The 27,607-nt window shown below is 40.2% G+C and overlaps 3 protein-coding genes across 5 annotated transcripts; 2 read left to right on the forward strand and 1 right to left on the reverse strand.

The window, feature by feature from the left end:
• Positions 1-548: 548 nt before the first annotated feature.
• On the reverse strand, positions 549-2,963 carry LOC147155818 (chymotrypsin-like elastase family member 2A). The gene is made up of 8 exons (XM_086066124.1): positions 2,855-2,963; positions 2,684-2,778; positions 2,489-2,595; positions 2,036-2,164; positions 1,818-1,954; positions 954-1,105; positions 719-868; positions 549-629 (listed from the first exon to the last, which is right to left on the reverse strand). The coding sequence occupies exons 1-8, from the start codon at positions 2,886-2,888 to the stop codon at positions 612-614; spliced, it is 822 nt and encodes a 273-aa protein (XP_085922250.1). The 5' UTR covers positions 2,889-2,963; the 3' UTR covers positions 549-611.
• Positions 2,964-3,643: 680 nt separating this feature from the next.
• On the forward strand, positions 3,644-27,332 carry LOC147155819 (Golgi reassembly-stacking protein 1-like). Of its 3 annotated transcripts, none has more exons than XR_015092188.1 (9): positions 3,644-3,817; positions 4,255-4,335; positions 4,416-4,619; positions 5,303-5,389; positions 5,470-5,600; positions 5,817-5,910; positions 5,981-6,050; positions 6,154-6,290; positions 27,136-27,332. XR_015092188.1 is itself a non-coding variant. In XM_086066478.1 (8 exons), the coding sequence occupies exons 1-8, from the start codon at positions 3,752-3,754 to the stop codon at positions 6,171-6,173; spliced, it is 753 nt and encodes a 250-aa protein (XP_085922604.1). In that variant the 5' UTR covers positions 3,644-3,751; the 3' UTR covers positions 6,174-6,706. The 3 variants fall into 3 exon arrangements, 1 of the variants encoding a protein (XP_085922604.1); XR_015092187.1 differs by lacking the exon at positions 27,136-27,332 and adding an exon at positions 6,629-6,722; XM_086066478.1 differs by lacking the exon at positions 27,136-27,332 and having other exon boundaries at positions 6,154-6,706.
• Positions 18,881-24,694, forward strand: slc35g2b (solute carrier family 35 member G2b). Its single transcript, XM_086066477.1, has 2 exons — positions 18,881-19,826; positions 21,624-24,694. The coding sequence occupies exon 2, from the start codon at positions 21,650-21,652 to the stop codon at positions 22,898-22,900; it is 1,251 nt and encodes a 416-aa protein (XP_085922603.1). The 5' UTR covers positions 18,881-19,826; positions 21,624-21,649; the 3' UTR covers positions 22,901-24,694.
• Positions 27,333-27,607: the final 275 nt, after the last annotated feature.

The raw sequence follows: 27,607 nt of genomic DNA on the forward strand, positions 1-27,607 counted from the left end.
GACGATGACGACACTCGTCCTCGCGTTTTGTGTATGACTCTAAGCGATGACGCTACTTCCGCAGTTTCCAGTTTCGTTTTCTTCTTCTACACAGTTAGAAAATGTATACCGCCACCTATTGATCGGGAGTGATTACTTCGTTTGCTTACTAGATAAAATTTTAGATTTTTGGATCTGGTATTGTTTAATAAATAAATAATAAATGTCGTTTTGTTTGACATAATTACGTGTTGATCACTTCATCACTAAAATATATATGTTCCCTGTTTACCGCTATGGTATCGTCTTTTCTTTGTTCTATTTCTTCTTGTAGTTATTATAGTTCTGTTTATTTGTTCCCCTCTCATAATTTTATACTCCATGATTACTTGTTGTATTAGTTCTATTTCTTTTCACATTTACCAGTGTAAAAACAAGTTAATTTTTTCTTCAACACTGTGGTGCTATTTTCTAATCTGTTTATTTATTTCCTTTCAGGCAACTGTTTGATACTGACCGGGACCCAACCTTTGAATCTGAAGATGATAAAAGTAAAGACGCAGCATATATATATTTTTAAAATCTACTTTTTATTTGGTACACTGTTGTATAAGCTCCCCTCGGTGTGTAACTTATGCGCCATCCATAACCTGTGGGTAAACACACACACAAAAAGACAGAAGATGAAGCAACAATGGGCACTGGATAAGAAATATGTTATCATTTACTGTATACTTACAGAATAAATCCAGTCTTGGAAGGAAGAAACTCGGGTGAAGACGGTGGGTTTGGAAACTTGGTTGCACCTGCCGGACGGACCGTAACTGACCACCCCGTGAACCCTCCACTCATCATCGGTGAAGCAGTTGAGGGGTCCACCGGAGTCGCCCTGGTGAGAGCACCCACAATCATGCCGCAGCGAGTGGTTTTTAAGAAAGGCGGATGGTATTATGGGAGGGCGCACGGTGTCGCACCTGACAGCCTGAGACGACGCCATCCCCTCCGGCGCACACCATGCTTCTCAGGGCGATGCCTCCCCACCACTCCGGCTGGGAACAGACTGAGTGCTCCACCACTTTGATGGGAGACACCTGAAGGATGTCGGGCGTGATGCTCGATGCTTCGTCTGGCCAAATGCACGAGTCGGTGTAGTTGGTGTTTGGGGGGGGGGGGGAAATGGCTTCGTGATCAGATTGTTGAGTTTTATTTGACATTTATTTGCCAATTTGTTTTAATTCGGGTTTGTCTATTTTTAATTTTCGTTTGTCATTTGATTTGTTTTTGGTACTCTTAAATGCACAATGGATTCTGCTTTCATTCAATTTAATAGTTGTACTAGTTAAAAAATAAAATAAAATTCACATCTGTACTTTATTTTTATTTACTTACTATTTTTACATTTTACTCTTATTTATATATTTTTAAACTTTATTTAATTCCATTAAAAATATAAATTTCATTTTTTTTTCTGTGATATTGCTTTTTATTTACCTTGCATTTCATCTGAATGTCCATTGTATTTAGCATTTTGCATTTTATTAGAATTTAGTTTTATTTTATTTGACTTTAATTGTATATTTTATTTGGATTTAAATTGTATACGTATGTTTAATTCTAATTGGATTTTCATTGCATTTTTTTGTATTTGAATTTCAATTTAAAATTAATTTTATTTTAATTATTATTATTTATTTTTTGGGGATTTTTATTTCAATTTTATGTTATTTGGATTTTCATTTCAACTTTATGTTATTTGGATTTTCATTTAAATTGTAATTTACTTGGTGTTTGTTATTGTACTTTACTGAACTTTGCTCTGCTCTATACTCTCTACTTACAGTCCATGATCCCCCAGCCGGTGATGAAACAAGTGAAATCGTGAGGCAGCATTTCGCCTGGCCTGGGCAGGTTGCCGATAGCAACGAAGCCGTTATCATAAACAGAATGAGCCAGCCTCAGGAGAGCGATGTCATTTCTAGTGGAGAAACACACACAATATCTTCATTAAAAACGACTCATTATAGGGCTGATTCAACTTGACGGGTTCAAACGGTACCCTATGCCAAGGTTGTTCGTCCACTCAGGGTGGACATGAATCTTCTCAACCGGGATGAACTGCTCACTGCCATCGTTCTCGAACAGGTTGTATTCTCCTACCACCACACGGTACTGACTGGCGTCCGTGCTGACATGCAACAATACAGTAAATCATTGCCCGGTGCTTACTGAATGTAACATTAAGCTGTGCACAGTCACCCGAGCACGCCACTGAACACTTAAAATAACTCCTGAATAATAAGAATGCGTGGGAGGCGGTTTAGAATGAAAACTAAAATTGAGCTATCTGACATCGATGTAATTGCAGGATGACAGAAATGTTCTGGGCTGACTTCACATTGGCTGAATAAATATATAAATAAATAAATCAAATATACGCAACCATTTAAAAACATAGACACTGTTGATTTATTTTAAAGTCAACAACGAGCATTTGTGTTTTTAGCCAAACCTGAGGATACAGTGAGCTGCCGTCAAGATGTAAAAGGCATCAATGATGGAGCCTCCGCATATATGACTATATGATCCTTCATTGTACGAATCGAGCTGGAGGGAAGCCTGGAAGAAAAGAAAGCCAAAAAAAAAGTGGTTTGATGGAGATTAAAAATTATTTTATTTTTTAAACAAAACAAATTTTAGGGCTTACCTGCCATTTCCAGGTGTTTGGTTTGGCATTACTGCCTCCTATGACTCTCTGGTTGTTCACATAGTGGTTGAATGGTACCTCGGCACCAATGAACCCTTTTTAAACATGGTATTAAAACGAAAATGTTAACGTAATGCACATTTGTCGCATTGGATTAGCAGAATTTCTTACCGACACAGCAGACGAAAATCGCAAGCCAAATCATGTTGGAAGAGCGATTGCAGAATGGGGTTTCAACATTTTATATCATGTAGGTAGGACCTTCAGTTGGATAACTACGGCGCTCTTTGCCAACATGCAAGAACTTTTTTTTTTCACTTAAAAAAAAAGTTAGCTCAACATGACATGTTTGTAAAATGAATAATGATTACATAATACTGACAGTCATCAGAAAATTCATGTAATGTACTTTACAATGTATTATATGATTATATGTTTTTTTATATATTTTTATATTGGCCTATTTTTGTAACCTGTTATCGAAGCTGGGAAAGGAGCAGATGCCGTTCTATTCAAAGTCAACTAAAGCCTCTGCAAACAGCGATATTCCCACATATAAAAAAAATCCTAGTTTGATATGCTGTTGCAAGGTCAAAATATGAAAAACTGTTACTGTAGTATTTGTAGTAGTCGAGATTGTGACAATTTATCCCTGAGATTTGATTGCCATGAAACTTTAAATTATTCCACTGCAAAATGTCAAAACCCCTTGTCAGTGGCTGAATTTGACATTTACTGTGGTTTTGATGCACAAAAGGATGAGAAATTCCCATTGTCTTACAGTATCTTTAATGTTTTATTGACTTTATTTATTTTATTGGGAATGTATTATTATTATTATTATTCATTATTACTGATATAATTATTTAACATAACTGTGCGGTAGATGCCACCGACTTTCGGTTTTCGAACGTCAGCGACGGGAACGCGCAACTGAGGGGCACAAAGACAGAAGCGCAATACACGTCGCAAACCGGAAACGGAAACAAAGTTGATGGGTGAAAAACCCGGAAGTCGGAAGTCCCGCCTCCTCCGTGACATATAGTCCACAGGAGTCAACTAGAAGCGATGGGCTTAGTCCAAGCCTCGTTTTTGTCCAACCGGGAGGCAACAAATGGCTACCACGTTCACGGGGTATGTACTAACTTAGCTGTAATAGTACCCGTTTGTAAGTAGGTAGGTACGCTTGCACGCTGCTTGCTTATGCTCGTCAACTGTTTAAAGTACCACCTAACCGCTATGGTTACCTGCGTTTTTGTACATTTGTTACATTAAAGTTCAAAAGGGTGTCCGGGTTTTTAGTCATCATATCCATCTGCGATGGGGCGGCTTTTGGCATGCCGCCAAGCCATTCAGACGTTTAACCCATTCTTGAAATTTAACATTAAAACGTGAAATTTCCATAATGCCCATATTCCACGTGTCTGTGATTAATAATAATGATTTAAATATGTATCTAAAACAAGACGCTCACAAGTGTAACACCAGCAGAATTTTATCAAAAATTATCAAAAATTAAAAACCCCTATACACTAGGAGACTTAATTCTTTGCTTCCTCCCCCCTCTCCAGGTACAAGATGGCTCCCCTGCTTTTAAGGCTGGTTTGGAGCCATACTTCGACTTCATAATTTCCATTGGAAACACAAGACTTGTGTGTAATCACGTTGAATTTACAAACCATACATTGGCCGTCTGTTACAGTTGCGGGCTAACATCTCTTGCTTTCTGCAGACCAAGGAAGGTGACTTGCTGAAAGACTTACTGAAGGCCAACGTGGAGAAGGCGGTGAAGCTCCAAGTGTACAACAGCAAGACGCAGCGGGTGAGAGAGCTGGAAGTGACACCCGGCAACATGTGGGGGGGCCAGGGCCTCCTGGGGGCTAGCGTCCGCTTCTGCAGCTTTGAGGGGGCTGCTGAAAACGTCTGGCATGTCCTGGTAGGTAACCAAACCAAAGGAGCAACCAAACAAATTATTATTATTTTGCCTTTTTTTTTTAATTGTAATTTTTTCTCCCAACTAAAGTAGCCGTCAAAAACATGTTGGCTATGTCATTTTTCAAATAGGGGACATGTTATGGAATTTTTAAAAACTTTTTTTTTGGTTCTCTATATAGTTATGTGACTACTGGAGTGCCTGTCCAACAACCAATTAAATCTTATGTTATCGAAGTTGACATGTCTGTTAGTGGCATATTCTAAACTTCTGCTTTACTTTTACATAACACTGTTGTCAATCTCTAAATGATCTCAGTAAATAGCCCCACGGCCAATTTCTTTACCCTTGACTTGAACAGACGGAGCCACTTTCAAGAAACAAATGCACATAATTATATGTGCAAAGTGCATTTCAAAGCACATTACTTGGAAAATGAATAGTAAAGTGAAATGAAAAGAAATATTTGATATTTCACTTATATTTCTGCATTGCCAGTATAAACTTAGTAGAAACGTGGGCTACATGTATATGGATGTGAAATTAAAAAGGCCCAGACTTCCCTACCTATTATTTTATTTTATTTTCCTCATTGCCCAAAAATCTATATTTTAAACAACACAAACTTTTTGCAATCCTTTGAGACTCACTGAAAAAAATCTATTTTATTGTTTTCCTTTTGCCAGGATGTTGAGGCCAACTCCCCCGCAGCCTCCGCCGGCCTCATTGCACATGTCGACTTCATCGTGGGAGCTGACCAGCTGTTGCAGAGTGTACGTCTATTTCTGTCGACAGTGAAAACCGAACTCTTCGGCCAACAAAGTTTTTTATTTTTATTTCTTCTTCTTTGCAGTCAGATGACTTATTTTCCCTAATCGAAGCCAACGAGGGCAAACGGCTCAAGCTGCTGGTGTACAACACGCAGAGTGAGCGGTGCAGAGAAGTGGTGGTGATACCCAATGGCGCTTGGGGGGGAGAAGGAAGGTACATCAAAACACGAGCCATGCCACCATGACTATTTGATCGTCCCCATATATGGTTTATAATGGCCCCAATTAACACGCTTTGCATGACATATATTCCCATATTGCCCGTGGGTCTGGAACATATCCATTCTCCAGCAATAAACGGGGGGTTTACTGTAGTTGTCATTTTTAGTTAACAGTAAAATCCGCTTGTACTGTTTCTTTGACGTCTTAGCTTAGGCTGCGGTATCGGCTACGGCTATTTGCACCGTATCCCGACTTGCCCACCCCCAGCCAGCGTCCCACCATCTGAAGCGGACGACAAGGCGGTACGCCTCGTGTCGAATCAAGTGGTTTGCATTTGATTAAGTATGCAGTAAATGCGTATTCAATTCCCAGGTGCCTTTCTTGAGTGGAGGTAAGACTTCTGAACAGCGTCAGTGGGGAATCACGCAACAGGCCGACTGCGGTAAGCTGAAATATACACTTAAAAGGACACTTATGTACTTTTTCCTGAATTAAAAATTGCTTCCTGATGTCTTGAAAAGACTGTTTGTTGACATTACTTCCAGATCCCTTATCCATCCCGTAAAGATGTCTTGAATTGGACTCACAGCGCCAGACAAGTGAGCAGGTCAGAGTTGCAGACCCGAATGAGGACTGCCACGGCGGTCTTGTGGTTGAAACGACGACGCTACCTGGCGTAGAGGTGCGACTCACTGAATCTGTCTGACATTCTTGATGCTATGACAAAGCCAAGACTAACTGGCATAGCCATACTAGGATAGCAAAAAAAAACAAAAAACATATCACTCGAGTTTCTTTGTTGCTGCTAATGCTAATTTGCACATTTTATCTCCGAAGACTTTTAGTTCTTTTTATGTGGGCATTCAGTGAAAACACTCACGACACTGCCTACAGTCTCAGGCATCTACTTTATAGACTATTTGCCTTTTTCCAACCTGCTTACTTGTAGACACATAGCAAGCGATCATGTTGATTCCCAATTGTAAGGGTTTTATTGAAATAAAATTGTCCCTCTTTCAGGGATCGAAATCCCACTTTGAGACAGGAGGTGTCAGCAAAACATCATCTTGTTCTTGCCACTGCAGCCTTTATTAAACTGTGAAACACAAAATAAGACTGCTTTCTGATTACCGTAATTAAGTCTGATAATAATTTATGACAATGCAATTCTGTAGTCCATCTTGGTATTGTATTGAAATTATTCCCGGTATGTCACTTGATCCCCATCATCGTGTGATTTCCTTCTAATTGCCCTCTCGTCCCCGAGATGACACCCATACATAATAAAGAGAACCAGGGTAGTGTGAGCTTCAGCAGAAGGGGGGCGAATAAGTCTAAATTATTTAGCAGGGCACTCCTCCGTGGAAAAACGGGGGGATGGGCATAAGGGGGGGGGGGGGGGGTTGCATGTGCGGATGAAACATGAGACGGATTTGTTGTAATTCGCAAAGAGAGCCTCACTCGAGTGTGCTTTTATGGACCTGCTTACATTGCTACCTTGCTATATGTATGCTTGCCCAACATGTTACTATTTTTTCAGTTATCATGTTATAGTACCTGTCCACAGAGCACAGTGTACAATTCTTATATATATATTTTTTTATCTTGCCATAATTGTCATAGCCACTCTTACCATGTTAGCATTTTATAAATTCTCATTTGAAATAATAGCTGATGACAGGGAGTTATATTAAATCTGATGATGATATGTTAGCTTACCAACTGTTTGCATGTTAGCATAAGATCAATTCTAGTGACGGATGTAAAATCCCTCCTTTAACACTCTCTCACTTGGGTTGCTAGCTACCTCGCTATGAATTAGTTAGTGTTACGAAGGATGACGGCATGGTTTAAAATCCTCAACTTTTTACTCAAATACGTTTTATTTATAAGCCTACTGTAGAAACCACCACAATACAATCGAACATTCAAAACAATAAAGCGGTTAAGTAAAAACAATAAGTTAAGAACTGCTGCGTTAAAGTGTATTGTTATAAGTTAGAGTACCAACTGTTAGCATGTTAGCATTCCTCCCGTCTCACTAATTTAGCACTTAAAGCACGTCAATTGGGACGTGATGTTATCCATTACCATCCATTTTAATCATTATTTAGTGCATTACCACTCTTGGATCATTGTTCAGTGGATTAAGCAAGCCAAATTAAACAAGACAACTGTTAGGTTTTGTTTAGGAACAATAATTTGGCCCCGACTTTGCGTTTGCCCTCACATTGCCCTTTTAGCTTTTGCAACGCTTAGCATTGTTAGCCCGAGGCTAGGGGAGAAACCTCCGGAACAACTGCAGAGCTTCGATGTCATTTCCCCACGCTATCACTCTCTCCTTTTTTTTTTTTTTTTTTAATTATGATGTTGCGAGTGTTTCGAAGGAAGCGATGACGCATCTGCACCCGCTTGTCATCTCGGCTTTATTTCAGGCTCACTGGCACCAGCATCGTGTTCAGCGCCGCCGCCTCGCGCCTGTCGCTGCAGCGTGACAAATTGTGGATTAGATGAACTCGCGACGCGTGCGGAGGGGGAAAGATTATGACGATTTTACGATACCTGTTAGGGAATTAAGTAGAATTTTGTACATTCTCACTTCACAAGGCAAGATGTCACATCAAGTTCAGACAATTCATCATTGTCATTTTATTTTTTCCACTTTTCTCTCTTTTTTGTGTAAGTTAAACTTCTAAATTCAACAGAATAATTACTCCCATACAGTATGCCACAATTTGACTTTTTTATTTTTTACGGTAATCCTGCTGAATAACAAAACAAATGCGTAGTAGCTATGGATGTGCTGCGAGGCATCTTGGTGTTGTTCCACATGCAGCAAACATACCACAGCCAGGGAACGAGTGCCTGCATGTGCTTTCCAAGGCTGTAATTGCATTCATTCTGCAAGGCCTAAATTAATTAGGAGGCCGGTTTTTGCCTTCAACCCTTAGGCTACAACAAGCATTACATCTCCGGTGCCGCGGCCCCCGAACAACGGCCAAAGGCGTTCATGGAAACATTGTGCTGTTTGTTTGTTGCCTCTTGGCATTTTCTCTCATTAATCCCGAGGGCGCGGCTTATGCTTGATACGATGCGAGGCAAAACTTCCACCCATCCGTTTACTAAATCTTAACTATGGTGGCAAGAAAATGGAGCTTATGCCAAGCTGACTTCAGGCGAGAGGCGGGGGTCAGAGGACACATGTTTACAAACAGCATTCACTCATGTTCACAACCCACGGGCAAATTACTCAACTGAAGTTTGTTTGTTGTTTGTTGTGGCGCCATGCTTTACACAGAGGTTGCAGTTACGCTTTATTTAGGCCCAAGGTAGCAGTCACGAGTATAAAAGTGACCAACTCCACAATGATCCTTTAACTTGACTCATTGAGCCATTTTCAGCAGTAAAAAGTTTAATTTTTTTCCAGAATTAATTTGATAACGTCATTATTTTTGTTGTACAATTTCTATTTTTTCCACTTTCTGTCGACTGAAGATGGCATCATCTGTGCTGAGGAAGTAGGTAACGACCAATCATCACCTGTTTTCTGGGTTTGGTCAGCAAACTGAGCCATGATTTGTCGTTACCTACTTCCTCAGCACAGATGTGGCAACATAATTTTTTAAAAGTATGAATTGTACAAGAAAAATAAGGAAGTTATCAAATTCATTCTGGACAAAATATTAACTTTTTTTCTGCTGAAAATGGCTCAATGAGTCAAGTATCCCTTTAAAGTCCATAGCAGCTAAAAGGGAAATATTTTTGCAGTGTGGGATGATGGCTATCGTGTGATTGTGAATTGACTTTTGAAAGGGGGAAAAAAAAAAATCTCACAGAATGTATCGTCAGGAGTTTCGTCTTGTGGTGTACCTAATGAAGTGGCCTGTTAGCGCCAATCAATGCAAAAGCATCATTTTCTTTCCGTCCCCCACTCAGTCACCCTTCACATCTGTGTGTGTGTGTGTGTATATGTATATATAGCACATGTGGAATGATATCTGCAAGCGCCGCAGTCAGCCACGTGATTTGTGGGCCACAATTGTTGCTCCTTCAACCACTGACAAATGACTGTGCATGTGCAATAAAAAAAAAAAAAAGCCCTGATCCAACAGATAGCTGAACAAATGCGTTTTTATGGGGTGTGACGTTTGCATGTTGGATGGGGGTGGACACGTCTGCTTTAAAAGAGGAAAATAGAGGCTGTACACTCACCAGTCACCATCAAATGTAACGCGTCAGTGAGGTCAATTCGCTTATTTTTTTGTGGACTGAAAACAAAAGATGAATTTGAATTTAGTTAATTTTTTATTTTTGGATGTTTACGTCTGAGTAGTTAGAAGATTGCATTACAGTCGTACCTCAAACCAGGAAATGGTCAGATGCTGCTCCACTGTAAACTTTCAGCTTGAACAAGCAGTTAACCACCTGTAGCAGATTATAATAGACAGACTGACCGAAATCATCAATGTTTTGGGCCTTGGGGGAGGTCTACGCTCTATTAACTCATGCATTGCCATTGAGGGCTTTCGATGTCAAAAATTCATTTGAACTATTCCTATTAGTTTAACATTTTTTCCCACTTTTAATAATCTTTTCTTCTTTAAAAAAAAAAAAGATTATTAAAAATTAGGGGCGTCAGGCATTTAGAATTTGTCATCGTAATTAATCGCATGACTTCACTAGTTAACTCACGATTAATCACAAATTTTATATCAGTTCTAAATGTTCCCCCCAAAAAATTCTAGGTTTTCATACTCTTGTTAACAAAAGTGGAAAAAAAATGTTAAACTAATAGAATTATTTTCAATGAATTTTTGACGCTTATAGCCGTCAATGGCAGTGAATGAATAAAAAAAAAAGATAAAAAATTTGGGCATCAGGTGATTAAAATTGTAATCGTAATTAATGGCATGACTTCAATAGTTAACTCACGATTAATCACGAAATTTTATATCTGTTCTAAATGTACAATATTTTTTTCTAGGTTTTCATACTCTTGTTAACAAAAGTGGAATTTTTTTTTAAACTAATATAAATAGTTCAAATGAATTTTTGACGTCTATAGCCGTCAATGGCAGTGAATGAGTTAATCAGGCTTCTGTTGCTTTGGATGTCATTAAATGGCGCAGGTGTACCTAATGATGCGCCTCAGCTTGGATATTATTAGCACGTCCCAACCTACGTCACTCTGTTATTTTTACTATTCCCCTCTTGTGCAATACTTTGGCTTGAAAGTATGAGTCATCATTGAAATCCTTGTTTAGGGGATACACACTGGTGCTGTTATCAGGTCGGGCCAGACAGCGAAATAACGCCCACCCCCCCTACTCTGCACTCATGAGACCACATGCACGACTAATGCGCCATCAAATCAGCGGCCATCTTTGGTCTTAATGCAAGACATTAAGTGCTTATTAGCGGACGCGTGAGCAGATGTTGCACGACGACGTTAGACGGTAATGACGGTGATTGCATGAGAGGACAAGCCTCCAGGGCAAAAAGGACCTTGTTTACCCAGCGAGAGAGGCAAACAGAAGAGGCAGGTGTGTGTGTGTATGCGGGCGTATACGTAGGTGTACATGTGCTCAAGAGTTTCCAATGCGGTCCTATTAGTCGCGTGGCTCCGCCCACACACGCAAATGCAAAGATGGACGCACGGCATCCTATAATGAAAAACATGGAGCACTGGGGATTTTGACAGATTACAATGCAAAGTTAATAAAGGGACTTTATGAATAACGAGTGGTTATTAATGTGTTATAAAGCCTTAATAAACTGCAAGAAATTATTAGCTACTTAATTTTGCACATGGGATTATTAATTTATTTTGAAAAATGTATGTGAACAGTTCCAAACAACTTAAGGCTTGTATTTTTAACCTAATATGCTTTTTAAAGGTAAAGAGTATAGAGACCATGTGTTCTTTAATTGATGCTAATGTCACCCATCGCCATGACAACCACACATCCTCATGCAGCAAGTAATTACACAGCACTGCGAGACCTGCTAAAAATTCACAGTGATAGATTTATTTCCGCGCATTAAGGAAAAGGCCAAGCTTGTGGAGCGTTAGTAACTCATTCTGAGTCATTTTGGGGAGACAGCAAAGAAAGCCCACTCTGGCGACTGCCATGTCGCCATGATGCATCTTCTGTGAACACGAGGTCGTGCGCGCGCATTATGACATCACAAACATGCGACACTACCATAGGAGAGGGGAGGGGTTGAGGAGTTAGGCACAACTTGAGCCACAACCACAACAGATGGACCAATGCGGCAGGTCTATTATTATCGGCGTAATTCATTATTTGGTTTATCGGTATGACATCAAATCGGTCCATAATTGCCGATAATTATCGGTGGATTTCTTTATTTTTTGGTTTATCTGTATGACGTCAAATTGGTCGATTATTGCAGATAATTATCTGTTACCGATATTATTGTGCATCTCTAGAAATTATGGGGAAAACTATTTGGAATTTATGGCCAAAAAGTTCAGTTTTTCACTCAAGCAGAAAATAATCAATTAATCGGGAAAATCTAGCTAAGCGAGATCCATTTGCTTCCAAGTCGTCACTGCCGTGGATTTACCGCTACATGGGTTGTCACCCATGTAGCGGTAAATGCTGCTAGATCTCTCCAAACCTCTTTTTTTGCCTGCTGATTATTGATTGTTGATGTCCTCACTTATTGATGCAACCCTCAACGTTCTTTCACTGTGATGCCAAAAGTTGAAGGCAAATATTGATCCATTTCTTAGGCTATGCCAATTTTGATGCAAGTTATCTTGCTGAGCTTATATTCTTGCTGCAGCTGTGCCATGCTGTTGATAAATCACGGCTCGTGTGCAAAGCTTTGAAAGTTGTATAAAAGCTACACTAAAAATAAGAAACAACATTATTCACAGTATTATTGTTGTTCGGATGACTGTTTTCTGGATTTTCAGGGTAATTACAGAGTGATTTAGCAATTTCCCAGTTCCGCCGCCTGCATGCAAACACACTCTTGCTCTCATCCGGGCTGTCACAGGCTCTTATCTCTCTTTGTTTTATTCAACGTGGACGCGGCAGCCTTTTATCTTGCTACGTGATTCAATAATAAAATGACTAAAATGCCGTCTGTACAGCGCGCACACTCAAACGTGCATGGCAGTTTTATGACACATGGAAGATGAACTGCACCGGCCTGTTATGTGGTTTGCTGACATTTTAGGGGAATACATCACATGTTCAATCATGCAGGTAATTAGTTTACACATTAAAACATACAACATGGCATGTGGCTTAGATTATGATCAAGTAAGAAAAAGAATCAATGGTACATACACAACAATAATTGCTCCTGGGAGGAATGTGACGTAGCAAAAGCTTTATTCTCAGTGTGGGATTCAGCACATTAAATCTGCCGCAGTGAGTCCTTTTTGCGGAACACAAAAGCATGGCGGGCGAGAGAGAGGCAGTATTTTTACACCAAATGGTGGAAATCATACAAACGTCAAGCGTGTGTTGCAACTGAAATTTGAAGGCTTTATTTTTGCTCAAATTTATTTTTTAGCGTATGCCACCAAATGCATGTAAAACCGTTTGGTTTGCCTTGAAAATGGTGTTTCAAAATATTTTAACGCGCCATCAAATGCAACATTTTACTGAAATAATTGTTTTCATTCATATTTTGCTGTTAAATTGTGATAATCAGAAAATTATTATAAATTGTCATACTGTACCAAAGACGAAAACCTGCTTCAGTCGGTGGTCAGTCCGTGTATTTCTTAGAAGCTTTGCATTATAACGCACTCGCTGAAAATGTGGGCATTCGTCAACAACGGGAATAGTCGAGAGATAGGAAGTGCCCACCTCCACATTTTACCATTGTATTTTCCGCTACACAACACTATTTTTCCATTTTAATTTGCTATGACATCAATTTATTGTGTGAAGGCTGTGGTTATGTTATTCCTATACTTCAAACTTCCCACTTTTTCGGCATCTATCTATTTCCACATAATTCATCCGATTCTCCTCATTCCAATTTTAACATGTTAAAAAAAAATCACGCCATTCGAGGGTGTATTTTTTTTAAATTGCAAATATTCACACCTTAGCCACAATTCCTGATTTTGTACCCTATTTTCCCCATTCATTCTTAATGGGAGATTCTACATTCCACATTTTTCATCCCACATACATGACCTCAGTATGTACTTTAAAAATGAGCGTAATGGCCATTATTGATTTTCTCATTGAAAAAAAAATCAAGATTGAGCTACAACAAATTATTGACACACACATCATCACTCAGCGTGTCTCATGCGGAAATTTTGTCACCCATCTTCCCCTCACTTCCTTCGTTACACCGCCCAAACGCAGAACAGAATAAAACATCATCTGCGGAAAACCAAAAGAAAACCCACAACAACAAACCCACGTGACCTGATTACCAAAATCTGCCAGGTTGCTATGTCGCTCGTTACACCGCATCCCAGATGTCGCATTTTAGGCGAGTGTGCTGTGTGCCAGGCCTCCCCTGTTGACAGCTGCCTGCTTTTGCGTGAAGCGCCCCCCCCGCCCCCCCAACCCAATAAACCGAACCCAAGAGACGGCCAATAAGGGGCTGTAAAAAAATAAATAAAAAAGCAAGCGGTTCATTGGTGCTCAGGTTGTAATACAAAAAGGAACTGAGCCAGAAACAAGCACTTTGCTTCGCCACTTCATCAGTGAGTCAGTGCAGTCGTCTCTAATGAGGCCATGTTGAGTGTTGTTGTTTTTTCTCAGGAAACGCATTCTATCTCCTCGTGCGGGCAGCAGTTCCAATGATTGTAAATGTCAAACCTGCTGAATATTAAGATCCCAAAGTCGATCTATCAACGTGAATTGTGATGAAAACGTAACTTGCCTCTCCAATTTCTATTACTCCGACTCTTTCTTGTTTCATATTTGTATGCTGCCTCTCTCAGGTCAGTCTTGGTATTACAATTGGGTTCTGCAACTCGTGTGGTGCGCTGCCTTGGTCACCTTGGGTATACTGCATACTCGGGCTGAGCACGAACGGGTGGTAATTCGGACATTCGTTCGAGTGTGCGTGGCAAATTAATAGTCGAGTACTAATTTGTGGACGTCACTGGAACCGGCGTTTTGTTTACATGGTAACTGATTGGCGTGAGTGCACTTTTTTGACAGTTACAGACTTAAACCGTGTTGAAATGCCGGTTGACGTAACCGGTATCTTAACGTAGAACGTGTACGCATGGAATCATACCCGAAGCCTTTGAAATGCCCTGAATCTTTTTAAGGCACCGCCTCCAAATCTATTTGTGATGTTTGTAAGAAAGCAATCCGCATCAAAATTACAAAAGAATACAATAAGTTCTATTTACTATTTTGGTCAAATTCGATTTATTTTCCGGGGGGGGAATACGTCATGTTAAGTTAACCGGAATTTGTTGGCTGACGTAGGCACGATTAGCAAATCAGGATTTTAGGAGCGAGTCCAAGCCCTTCCTCGTCATTTGAGGTCGCACGCATTTTAAAAAGTTGTACAAATGGTAAAAAAGAAAAAAAAATCAGCATGCATGTTACCCTGCTTTACTCCAATAGCCATCTTGAGTTGAGATTTTGAATTCCCGTGAAGGGTTGGACATTTTAATTCATTTTAAGCCTTTTTCATTTCTATGCATGTTCGCCAAGAAGCGCACTTATGTTCCAGCTAATCAATAAGTGGGAAAATGCTGCACTATTGATTGGCAAAATTCAGCTGCTCAGCCTTCCTCATGTTCCGTATGCAGCAAGTAATCACATCCACCGGAACGTACCATTTTTAGCCACCCCTGGCCTTCCTCTTTCTTGCTTCCATGTGTTCCATCTGGTTGCGCCACATGAAGATGGAAAGACGAACACGCACACACACACACACATCCGAGATGCATGCATTTGCATTGTGTGCCAACGTTGATCAGCTCCATCTGGTAACTAAACAGTGGAGGGTGATTACGGCCCTAGGGAGAGGCGGTCAGTCAATAACGGTTGCGGGTAACCTTGAACCCTTGTGTGAGTGTGTTGAACGAGGCGCGGTTGTGGTGGTCAGGGAAATTTGAGGATACGTTTGTTAATTTGTCTAGGATCTTTGACAGCACAGTGGTTGGGAACCACTGTTGCATTGTGTACTGTAAAGTAGCAGGTTAAACAATGACAAGCTCACCCATTATATGGCAGAAGGTACAATTAAACGTGTGTACTGTTGCCATGAATGTAACATTAATAGCGAAAACAATATTTCAGTGTCTTATCATTTTTGTGACAATTTCATGTCTGTGAAATATTTTCTAATGTTAAAGTATAAGGTTTAGGAAAAATTGTCTTAAGTGAAAGATCCCTGATGTTGGCGCCTCATTCTCACTTTGTTTGTGTGTGTGTGCGCGTGTGGTTTTTGTTCTCGCACCGTTGAAAAATGCGCTGAACGTCAAATTGAACGTCTGAGTGAAATCTACTCGCGTTGGAACTGAGTGACGAGTCGATAAAACGGAGAGAGCGCGAGCCGACAAACACAATAATTCAATGTGGGATTTCACAGGGCACAAAAGTGTTATTCCCACGTTTTCAAATTTCCCGATAATGATTTTGAGCCGTGGGTGCACATGTGGCCTTAAATCCAATGTTCTCATTTCTTTTCCTTTTCCTTCTTTGTGTTGTGTTTTGTCATGCAAAACCCGATACCTGTGATAGGCAAAAGGGAAAAGTATAACCATAGAAATGGAACGCAGTGCAATGTCATCAATACGGTTAATAAATATCAATTACAGATGCGCATTCATTTGACCAAACGGTGAATATAAAGTCATGCATACGTTGTAAATATTATTTTCAGCCACTAGATCTTAAAGAGTAGTAGCTTTTCTTTATTTTACTTTTACTTCACAGTGGTTCACTTTTTCATGTTAGAATGTTTCTTAAAGCAGTTGTCAATATTGAAACTTCACTTTTTTTATGTCTATAATAGTTGCGTCTTTGGTGTGCCGACGCAGCCATCAAGTGTGAAATTTAACCAAGTAAATCTTCTCTTGTCTGTTTCTGGAAATTCACATTCACACAAATAATGAATAAACGTCAAGGAGATAATCAGCTAGGGGGAGGGAAGGTCCACAGCCACTTTCGAGCAATGGCCATAAACACCCAAAGTCAAATGTTAAGCAGAGCTGCATTGCATTTCGTTGAGTGCACGCAGACGCACGAGCTACGTTTAAGCAGTGTTTGCTTCGGATTGCAGCTGAATTCATGTTTGAAAGCAAACATTTGTACATGCATGTAAAAGTTACATACAACAGAACGGTGCATAACAGATGGATTAGATTGGATTAAAAATAAATAAATAAGACACTGTAAATAGGAAGCATACTTTAAACATTCAATTCAGTGATTCTTCTGCATACCACTAGAGAGAGACCGCTTTACCATACATTGAGTTCTCGCTCTTATTCCACACTCGGCCCTCTGCTCTGGCAAGTCGCTCCCGTCAGATGAATTCACTTTACATCATTTCCTGTGTGGCAAATCGTGTTTTAAAAGTTCTTGGACCATCGTCGCCGAACGGATTGCGTTCAATTTGGGCAGAAAGAGGAAAAGGAAATGAACAACGGCTGCAGCCACGTTCCAATTATAAATTATACCCGGGCTGCGCCGCTCTAATGAGCTGATAACGGCACAGGGAGGGGGAAATGGAAATGTGTTTTTAAAAAAAATCATCTGCTCCAATGGTCGCAACTTCCATTGAAGGAAAAAAATCACACTTTGTTTGATCACTCGGGCTAATCAGCTCAATTGTCCCTGCATTAGCCAACAAATATTCGCTCCAGTTTTCAAACTCGCTTTCTTTGCGCTTTTATAGCGGGATATAAATATGAACATGAAAAAAAAAAATCTTCACAGAGGGATTGCTGGAATCCTCCTCCCGTCCTTCATGCATATTTAAAAAGGCCCCATTTAGAAAGTGCTGACTTCTCCCTGCGTGTGTGATTCATCGTATCAAGTCTAAGCCGTTTGGCCAAAACTTGCATTATGTTGTCTTGTCATATGCCTTCAGTCGTATTTCGAACTAGCGCCTTTATACAACTTAATTAAGGATATTTATCTCAGATGGAATTGTGATTGTCCTCGTATCTTTTTATTATATCACAACTAGCGTTTATCAGTTAAGCTAATTACCTGAACTCGGACCGCTACGCCGCTAAATGGCTTTTTGATGCTCTTCACACTTTATTCTGCGGCTTCGTTTTTAGGATTCAGTAGCAAATGACAGAAACTTCTCAATTGCTGATGTCTAACGAATACATGCAAATTGAAATGCAATATACAGTAGCTGAAAATACAAACAAAATAACGACGTGTAACGATGCTCATAAGGTAACAAAATAATAGGAAATTAGTACATTAGAGTAAATTCCTGTTGTGTTAATGATTGCAACAAACATGACGTCCTTGTTGGATGGCAGCTCTTGACCGGCTGTATGACATTTATTATAACCCGAGCTCCTGGTCACCGTGGCCCGGGGTGTATCTAAATTGAGTCCTTTCAACCTCCCCGTCTATAAATTTACAGCCGGCCTTTCATCACAGGAGCAGTCGCCGCACGTCAATATCCTTTGATAAATATTTTCACCCCTGCTTTCACGCTGATGAATCACTGACTTTCTCAATCCATTACCTTTTTATGTCGATCATAATTCAAAAGGCCTCTTGAGGTGACTTCACATCTGAACCGAAATCTGATCCCATTCGATTTGTTTTAATTGTGTCTAATGAGAGGATTATCTCAATCACTTCAAGATGTGACGCCACATTCCAAAACGAGTGAGTCAGTTGTGGATGAGCTTGGTTTGTGACATTATACACTATACACTTTTTTTTTAAATCTGATCTGAGAAAAATATACGTATTTAACCCACATATATGTTTTTAGGACACCTGGGAACTGTTTCAAATGGTGAAAAATCATTCCAATAAGTTTTCCTTTTATAATGGCTGAGTTTGTTGCTAACCAAAACAGCAGCACCTACCAAAACATAGAAACGGCCTCTCCAAGTATTACCGCCCATGTAAATGAGATCCCGGCACATTATTATGTAGAGTAGGCATCTTTAATGGAGGGTAAACATTCTTGTAGACTCTACCCTTGCTAACCAAAACAGCAGCATTATGTTCTGATGTGCTACACCACCAGTCTTCTCCTGCTATCCCAAAATAGCCCCTCTCATTTGGTTTAAAACCACACTTCTAACTGACATGAACTATAATATAATAACAAAAAAAAGAATGTAGGCCTTAGTCGTCTGTAGTTAGTTCATGTTAGTCGATTAAGAAAATGTGGGGTTTTTTTGGTCACATATTTTTTACAAAAAAAAAAGGACATTAACTAGTTACCAGCCCCAAACTCCATTGCCTAACCAAAACAGCAGCGTGGCAGTCTGCCCTCTTACTTAACAGTAGTGCCTTTTCTTTTTTTGTTTTCATTTGCAGTTTCAAGTGAAACTAATCAAGGTTACTGGTATGCAGATATTTGTCTGAAACTCCAATAATTGGCAATTAAATAATAATAACTTTGCACATTACCAAATTAACAGCTCAAAAATACTGTACTATGCACAATGCCAATGCGGTTGCTAGCCAAAACAGCAGCATTATGTTCCGCAGTCTGTCCATTTCTCTACAATAGTCCTTTTTTTTATTTTTTATATATTTTTCTTGACAATAAACATATGACCTGCTTTTTAATGGTCTTCCCCATCTGCAGTTGAGTAAGGCCACTATAATGAAAAAAAAAAAACCCTCCACTGATCAGGCAATTACGTCATATCTTCGTCATCAACACGCCCCAAAACTCAGCCAAGCTGGTACATGTGGCGCGGCCACAGAAAAACGAAGAGGAGGGACCACCTCCCGCCCCCCAGGCCCGCCCCCGGTGCCCTCCCCTCTCCTCCATCTTCATCCTCAGCATCACCAGCAGCAGACCCTCAGCTTCATCTTCATCATCTTCATCATCCCTGAAGAGCGCCACGTTTAGGAGGAAGAGGAGCGTCGAGAGCGCGCACCCTGCGACCCCCCCACCTCCTCCTCCCTCGTCTCAGGCGCGCGTTCCGCTCCACTCGTCGGAGGGGTTGAAGATGGAGAAATGGCTGTGGAGAGAAATGACGGCAAATTTATGACACCCGGAGCGGTCTAAAGAAAGCACGGTAAGGCTTTTATTTTTTATACCCCCCCCCCCCTAAATCCTCTAATAAATCCAAAAGCGAACAATTAAGATGATAATTTTGTGTGAAAAATGTGTCTTTAATTGACTCTGGGCTCCTCCTAGAAAGCAATGCATCCTTTTTGTTTGTATCGAAAACCGACCAGGCTAATATTTAAATCATTGCATTTTTCTTTGGCTCCTCTACAACAACGAAGAAAGGCTTTTATTCTATTTATTACAAGCAGTGAATAAATGCCAACGTGCGTTCTAATAAAGCATGAGCTGAACTGTACTGTATAAAGCGAATTATAGCTTGTGCCTGCCCCCTTGTGGTCTTGATGCTCTAAAAGGAACAGAGGAGGATTATTAATGATAATAAGTAAAAGGAAGGGGAGAGAGGGGGTGGGGGGGTGGTCTGTCATTAGCTTTTTAACCTTTGCACTTTTAGTTTTACCTCATAGTGTTGCCATGCTATAAAGGCCCACATTGGTGTTGTGTATGTATGTATGTGTGTGTGTGTGCTCCTGTTATGTAATGTCAACCCCCATCACACTGAATCAGCCTCACACCACTTGCTTACGTGAGGCTGCATGGCATATACTGTATACGACACCATAATATTACGACTATGGCGGGAATAAATTTATACAATTTGGTGTTCCATTTTCAGTGGTAATCAATCAGAGAGGTGTTCGTTTATTAATGCGGGGTGGAGTATATAGCAAAGTTTGGTGATCGTTTTGAGGATTAGTCACGGAAAAACGGGTGGACGTGTCTAATTTGGCCCAAAAAACACAAATCCATTTGGCAGGGGAAGAAATATGATGGCGGGGTGGGTCTGGTTGAGTTTGACACATGCGCTTTGCATCATTTTATAAAGTATGTCAGCAGCTGTGCTATTTTTTTTGTGTGTGGGTTGAGGGTGCACACAAAGAACACAAGTGAAGAAATATGCAAATATAGCTCTTGACTTGGCTAATTAGGTGAAGCTGTAATCACAGGTTAGGTGAGAAACATAATAAAATAAAATAAAAGCAAAATTTAATAAAATAGACTGTTTTTATAAGAACTAATCACGCACTCATTTTGTATTAGTGAGTTTGACTATTTTGTCCAATTCAGTCCACAACGTATTGTGCATCAGTTACTGTGGCTCTCCTTGCCCACATTTGAGGGCATACATTACAGTGCATACAAACAGTTGCACAAGTTTTCTTATTTTTTATTTTCCATTTTATCTGAGCGGTGGTGTACTTGAAGTGTGCTAATAGTAAAAAATTTGGCTAGCAAAAAATTTGTCAAGCGATGCATTGGAATGTCAACTTTTTTCTATTAGACAAGCCTATGGCCTTGAGGCACCCTATAATTAAATATTTTTTTGAAAATAAATATATATAATAAAATTACACTTAATGTAATTAAACCCATTAATGTAATAATTTTCTCTCCTTGGCCACATTTGAGGGTAAACATTACAGTGCATTAGTTGTCCAAGTTTATTTTATTTTATTTGAGCGGCGGTGTACTTGAAGTGAGCTAATATAAAAAAATCAATCAATTAAAATTTTAAAAAAAATGTATTAAGCGATGGATCTGAATTTAAACTTTTTTCTATTAGACAAGCCTATATGGCCTTGAGACACCCTATAATTAATTTTCTGAAACTGTAATAAAATTTGCACTTAACTCAAACAAAAATGTCATTAAACCCAATAATGTAATAATTTTCTCCAATAATGTAATTTAAAAAAAAATAATTCTAACTGCATCCAAATGACCTCTCACTGTCTCTCTTCAGGTTTAAGTTTGGATTCTTGAAGAGAGATGGACATGTCGTCACCCTCGCTGCCGTACGGCTCCAAAAAGCGGGTCAAGATTCACCCCAACGCCGTGACGGTGAAGTACGCCACCCACTTCCCCCAGCCGGGCGACGAGGGTTACGATGACGCCCCCTCCTTTGAAGACTTTGGCACGTTCGCCGAAGCTAACGTTGGAAAAAGGCTGGTGACTGACAACAAAGGTGGGAGGACTTTCTTTGGAACCATGGAGACCCAGGCCAAGCCGCCCGGCGCCCCCCGGGACAAGGGGGTGGGCGGGCAGTTGGCCAGCTTCGGCGAGGCCAACGTGCTGGCCTCCAGGGTGACCTGGATGGCCCTTTTCGGGGCGGCGGTCGCTCACGGTTGCGTGGCCTTGATTACCCGTCTGGCGGCGGACCGCTCCAAGGTGCCCTCCCTGGAGTTGCTCTTCATCCGCTCGGTGATCCAAGTGCTCTCCATCCTGGTGGTCTTCTACCACCACGAGGCGCCCTTCGGACCCAAAGGCTACCGGCTGCGTCTCTTCTTCTACGGCGTGTGCAACGTCATCTCCATCACGTGCGCCTACACATCCTTCGCCATCGTGCCGCCCAGCAACGGCACCATCATGTGGCGCGCCTCCACCACCGTCTTCAGCGCCGTGCTGGCGTTCCTGTTGCTGGACGAGCGTCTGGCGTACACGGATGTGGTCACGCTGGTGGGCAGCGTGTTCGGCCTGTGCCTGGTCATGGTGCCCAACGTGGCGGACGAGCAGAAGTCCAGGCTGGGCTTTTGGAAGGAAGCTTTTGGCTACACCATGACAGTGATGGCCGGCCTGACCGCCGCCCTCTCCATGATCGTCTACAGAGTTATCAAGGAGCGCGTGAGCATGTGGACGGCGCTCTTCACCTTCGGCTGGACGGGCACGGTGTGGGGCGCGTCCACTATGTTCATCATGCAGGAGCCCATCATCCCCCTGGATGGCGAGACTTGGGGATATCTGATCGGGATCTGCATCTGCTCCACCGTGGCGTTCCTGGGCGTCTACTACGCCCTCAACAAGTTCCATCCGGCCTTAGTGAGCACCGTGCAGCATCTGGAGATCGTGGTGGCCATGTTCCTGCAGCTCATCGTGCTGAGGATGATCCCGTCGGTGTACGACGTGGTGGGCGGCCTGGTCATCATGATCAGCGTTTTCACCCTCACCGGGCTCAAGCTGTACCGGGTCAGCAGGGCCATCCGGCAGGATTACCAGGAGATCCTCGACTCGCCCATCAAATGAGAGAGTTGTCTCTTTCGTCCTAGTCTTTGTTGTTTACAGCAGTGGTTCTCAAACTGGGCTCCATAATTTGCGAGAAATGTGGTATCATTAAAAGAAATAAAACCATAAAGCATACTAAACCATTTAGAGTGAACCATATAAAAACAAAACATTTTTTGTTGTCGTTTTACTCCTTCCACAATTTATTGAAACAGACTTAAACCTGTTGAAAACAACTTTTTAAAGCATTCGTCAGCACCCTCTCACTTTCACAGTTCTCCAACTAAGAGGTCAGCGTTCCTGTTCGAAGCTCTCCCAGTTGAATTTTACTGTAAAAGTGACGCAAAACAAATGGGAATAAAACGTTGTACATTTAAAGACTGCCGTGTTCAACCAAATCATATAATTTCATCTACCGAACATCAGCTATCTTAATGCTAACAAAGTAGCATAATGCAAAGTGCTATTTCACGGAAAGTAGCATAGATGCTACCATGAACCTCCAAACCAAACAAATAGGAATCAAACGTTCTACATTTAAAGACCAAAGTGTTCAACCAAATCATATAATTAGCTTAATGCTAACATAAAGTAGCATAATGCAAAAAGCTATTTCACAAAAAGTAGCATAGATGCTACCGTGATTAATCTAAACCTTTAAACCAAACAAATGCTACATGAAAACACAGAACAGCAACACATTGGTTGGAAAAGTTGCTAAATATAGCGGACAACTCGCCAAGTTGACCACGATGAGTGTCTAATAGTGTAAACTAGCTCATCTTTATCCGCACCCTTGTTGTTAGTGTAAGTAGTGCCTGTCAGCTAGCGACAATGGATAAATATTGAATTTGGTTGAAATCCTTTCTGTTCAACAGGTTAAGAATATTCAGTTTGACATATTCAAAAACAAATAATTCCCATGGCATTTAGGAGTGCATAAGTAGTTATGTTTAATTGGCATTTGCATTGTGAGAGGTCTCCTTGGACCCAAACGTTTGAGAACCCCTGGTTTGCTTGGTTGTGCAATTCAAAGGAGGTTTGTGCTGTCCAGATGATTTTTTTTGTAATGTCGTGTCAGTCGTTGGAAGAGTGCCAGTCATGTAACTAATGTCTTAATATTTGTATGTGAAATGAAAACAATGTGATACGGTGACCCCCCAACCCCCCCCCCCCCCCCCCTCTCTCTCTATAAAACATTCATATCAAATTGTTGGCATGAGAGACAAAATGGTATTAAAGGAGACCTATTATGCATTTTACCCACAATTTAAAACATTTCCCAGGTGTTTTAATAACATGTCTGTTACCATGACTACAAGTGGGCGAGGCTTCGTGGCCTGGCTCTCGTCATCTCGCCAGCAAGTGTATGCATTGCAAAAGGTTGGATATAGCCTGTGAGTGTATGTAACTTGTTCTCATTAGTGTGGCATTGCAGCCATCGTTCAGCCATCACCTCTTACACGTTGCTCGGCTGGTTGGCTCTTATCATCTCACCTGCAAGTGTATGCGTTAGAGAAGTTTGTCTCTCGCCAATAAGTGTGCGCGTAACAGCATGGCCAAGTCACACCAGCAAGTGTTTCTGTTCCGGGCAGCACTCTTGTCATCTCACCGGCAAGTGTATGCGGTGTCGATGTTTGAATCTCGCCAGTGAGTGTATGCGTTCTGGTGATCACTTGGCAGTCTCCTCTTTTGCGTCACTCTGTGTGTTGATCGGCTGCTTGCTTCTACTTATGGAATGAGAGGCAAATGTGTGGGGTCAAATAAAATTGTAAAAAAAAACGCCCATAAAGACAATAAAAACATTTAAACTCATGGAGGCAACAGCTCAGCAGCATGGAAACATCAGCAAACTTTCATAACAATGGAGCTGAGTAAATTAAATATTTTCAGAAATATGCAAATAAAAAAAAGATATGGCTGCTTAATTTCACATTTGACAGAGACCTAACTATTTGTAAACAAGCCATTAAAAGTAATTTTCCATAATATGCTTCCTTTAAGATTTTAATGGTATTGATTTCTTTGAACCATAACATCAGCCAGATGTTTATTTTTTTTTTTTATCATGCGACAACTCATCTAGCATAATCAAAATGAAACCACAAACACAAAACCCATCATCGCGCTTCATAACATTGATTTCTTCAGTGGAACCTATGAAGTTGAACATAAGCAGTTTTTTTTTTTTTTTTTTTTTTTTTTTTTTTTTTACATTATTAACTGAAGTTAATATGAACACAGCAGTCACATAATGTAGACTAATGGACGGTAAAACCGTATTTGTGGTTTGTTGGCAATCTTATAGTCACAGGCATGGACATCATTAGATTGTGATTGTTCATATGGACATCCAAATATTTTGCCTAATATCACAAACGATGATGGATTTGTTTGACTTCTGAAGCACATTTCCTCACTCAATTGGGGTTAAACTACAAACAGTATAATTTATGGCGGTTCCACTGCGTTTGCCGTTGGTTTGTAGTCTACAAATGCTCTTCGCATTTGCACCTCGCAGGCTCCGCTACGCTTTTTATTTTTTTTTTAGGTCAACGTGCTTCTGTTTGCTTTCAAACCCGTTGAAAACTTGTTCCCCGAGGCCATTATTAAATTAGCCTGCCCTCTGATGATAACATGTGGCCATCTGTTATTACCCAGGCGAGTGACTCATGTTGTAGCCTGCTGAGTCAGACGGTTTGTGCAATTTCCCAGAGGGAATGTGATCAACTGAAATACAGAGCATCCTTGGAATACGGCGGTCATGACATTCGACAGTTTGAGAAGAATACATTCATTGGTCATCGTCGTAGACTTAAAGATTTGGTCCCAAAACGCAAAGCCAAAGAAAACAACAACTGACATCTCATGTATGACAGAGAAAATGCAACGATAAGCTAAAGAAAAAGCTAAATGAACCGTTCATCCTCGATTACTGATTACACTGCAAAAATTCATTCTAACCAAGATTAAATATCTAAAATTAAGGATTTTGAGGCTAACTATAGTGGATAAACACCTTAAATTGACATCACCCCTCTCGTGCAATAAGAGTGGTTAAAATAAATTTCACAAAAGGCGCTTGCATACTAATTCACATTACGTCGCCGCCGTAGGAACGGGACTGCGTCGTAAACCGAGTAACCCCGGTCCCTGAGGATTATTGTATTTACCAATATGTACGTTAGAGGGCGCTGACGACTCACTTTTTATTAAAACACCCAGAATCAGTGGACTTCAGTGCAGTAACGAGTGTTAATAATTACGTAAATCAGTGGTGTGCATTATGACAACTATGCAGCTGGATGTCACACACCATGTTTTATTTCAACTGCTGCAGATGTTGAATGTTTAAAAAAAAAAATAATCCACAATACCACACATACAACACGTTTGTTTGTTTATAGAATAATTGTGTTTTTAAATATTCACAGTAACGATTAACGCTATCGCTTACGACCTCTCAAGGTACAACTTCATTTGAATTTGGAATAAACATTCTGTCACGTTGCATGTTTGCTCTTCAGTCAATGTTCATCACCTCAAATCCAAAAGGTGAATAAACATGAGAACAAAGATGGTTTCACCTCCAATGTACATTGGTTTTTTTGTACTTAGATATGTCCTTATTTTTGAAAGAAAAGCACTGTTTGTTTGTTTTTGCCCCCCTAGTGAAGATAATTTTCAAAGTATGGTACGCATATATTTTCTGCAATACATTTGTTTGTTCAGTTGAATTTAGCTTTTAAGTAGGCTACAGTATATTTGCATTTAAACCTTTTAAACATATTTTTAAACTATTTATGTAGGTACAATTTTTATTTAACTTTTCATATGCCATACATTTAAATGTAGTGTTGCAGTGAATTCAGTGTCGTACAACATTATCTCATATACTTTTTAGAACTAAAACAGGTCTCGACATTATTCATGTGTTTAAAAAAGTGCTCCCCCCAAAAAAAATCAAGTACATTTCTACGTTATGTAATATTTTGTATGCTTTTATGTGTTTTCATAGAAAACATTAAATAGTTTGGGTTACCCCAAACATTTGGACAGTTGTGTATGTACAGGTGCATCTCAATAAATGAGAATATCGTAGAAAAGTTCATTTATTTCTGTTTTGCAAATGAGTTCTAACGTTTTGAACGGCACGATTGAATTACATGATGTTTTATGCCATATTCAAATGTATTGCCATACACCTGTATCTACAGTATGTTAAGTGAAATCATTCACCTTAAGTCTTGTTTTAGGGTTCAGAATACATGTGGAGGAGGCCCCATCTGTTTGAACAGGAAACAGATTGCATCCTGCAAGCAGGTTGCAGAACCTTCCAAACCAACACTGCATACAACTCTGTTCTCCGTACACGCAGTTCATTAAAAAGTGACGTCATTTCCCAGGAGAGGCCTGACAGAAAGTACAGTAATTGTCTTGTATGTCTTTTTTGGGGAAAATAAAACTCAAAATGTACAGTGTAAATTTGTTTGTATTACTAATATTTTTTATTTGATCATTTACAATAAATCAACCAAACAATTATTTAATAAATTAAACAAAATGGGTAATAAGTATCGAAATGTGAAATAGTTTACTTAATCTTTCATTCATCATTTACTATTATTTAGCCAATTGTTAATAAAATAATTAAACATATAAGTATGATGGTGTCCAAAAACCACCAACCATGACGTCAGCATACTACATCAGCAGATGTCATGCATT

Source organism: Leptonotus elevatus, chromosome 21, assembly GCF_054856555.1.
Source record: "Leptonotus elevatus isolate MCC_2025b chromosome 21, RoL_Lele_1.0, whole genome shotgun sequence".
NCBI classification, from domain to species: domain Eukaryota; kingdom Metazoa; phylum Chordata; class Actinopteri; order Syngnathiformes; family Syngnathidae; genus Leptonotus; species Leptonotus elevatus.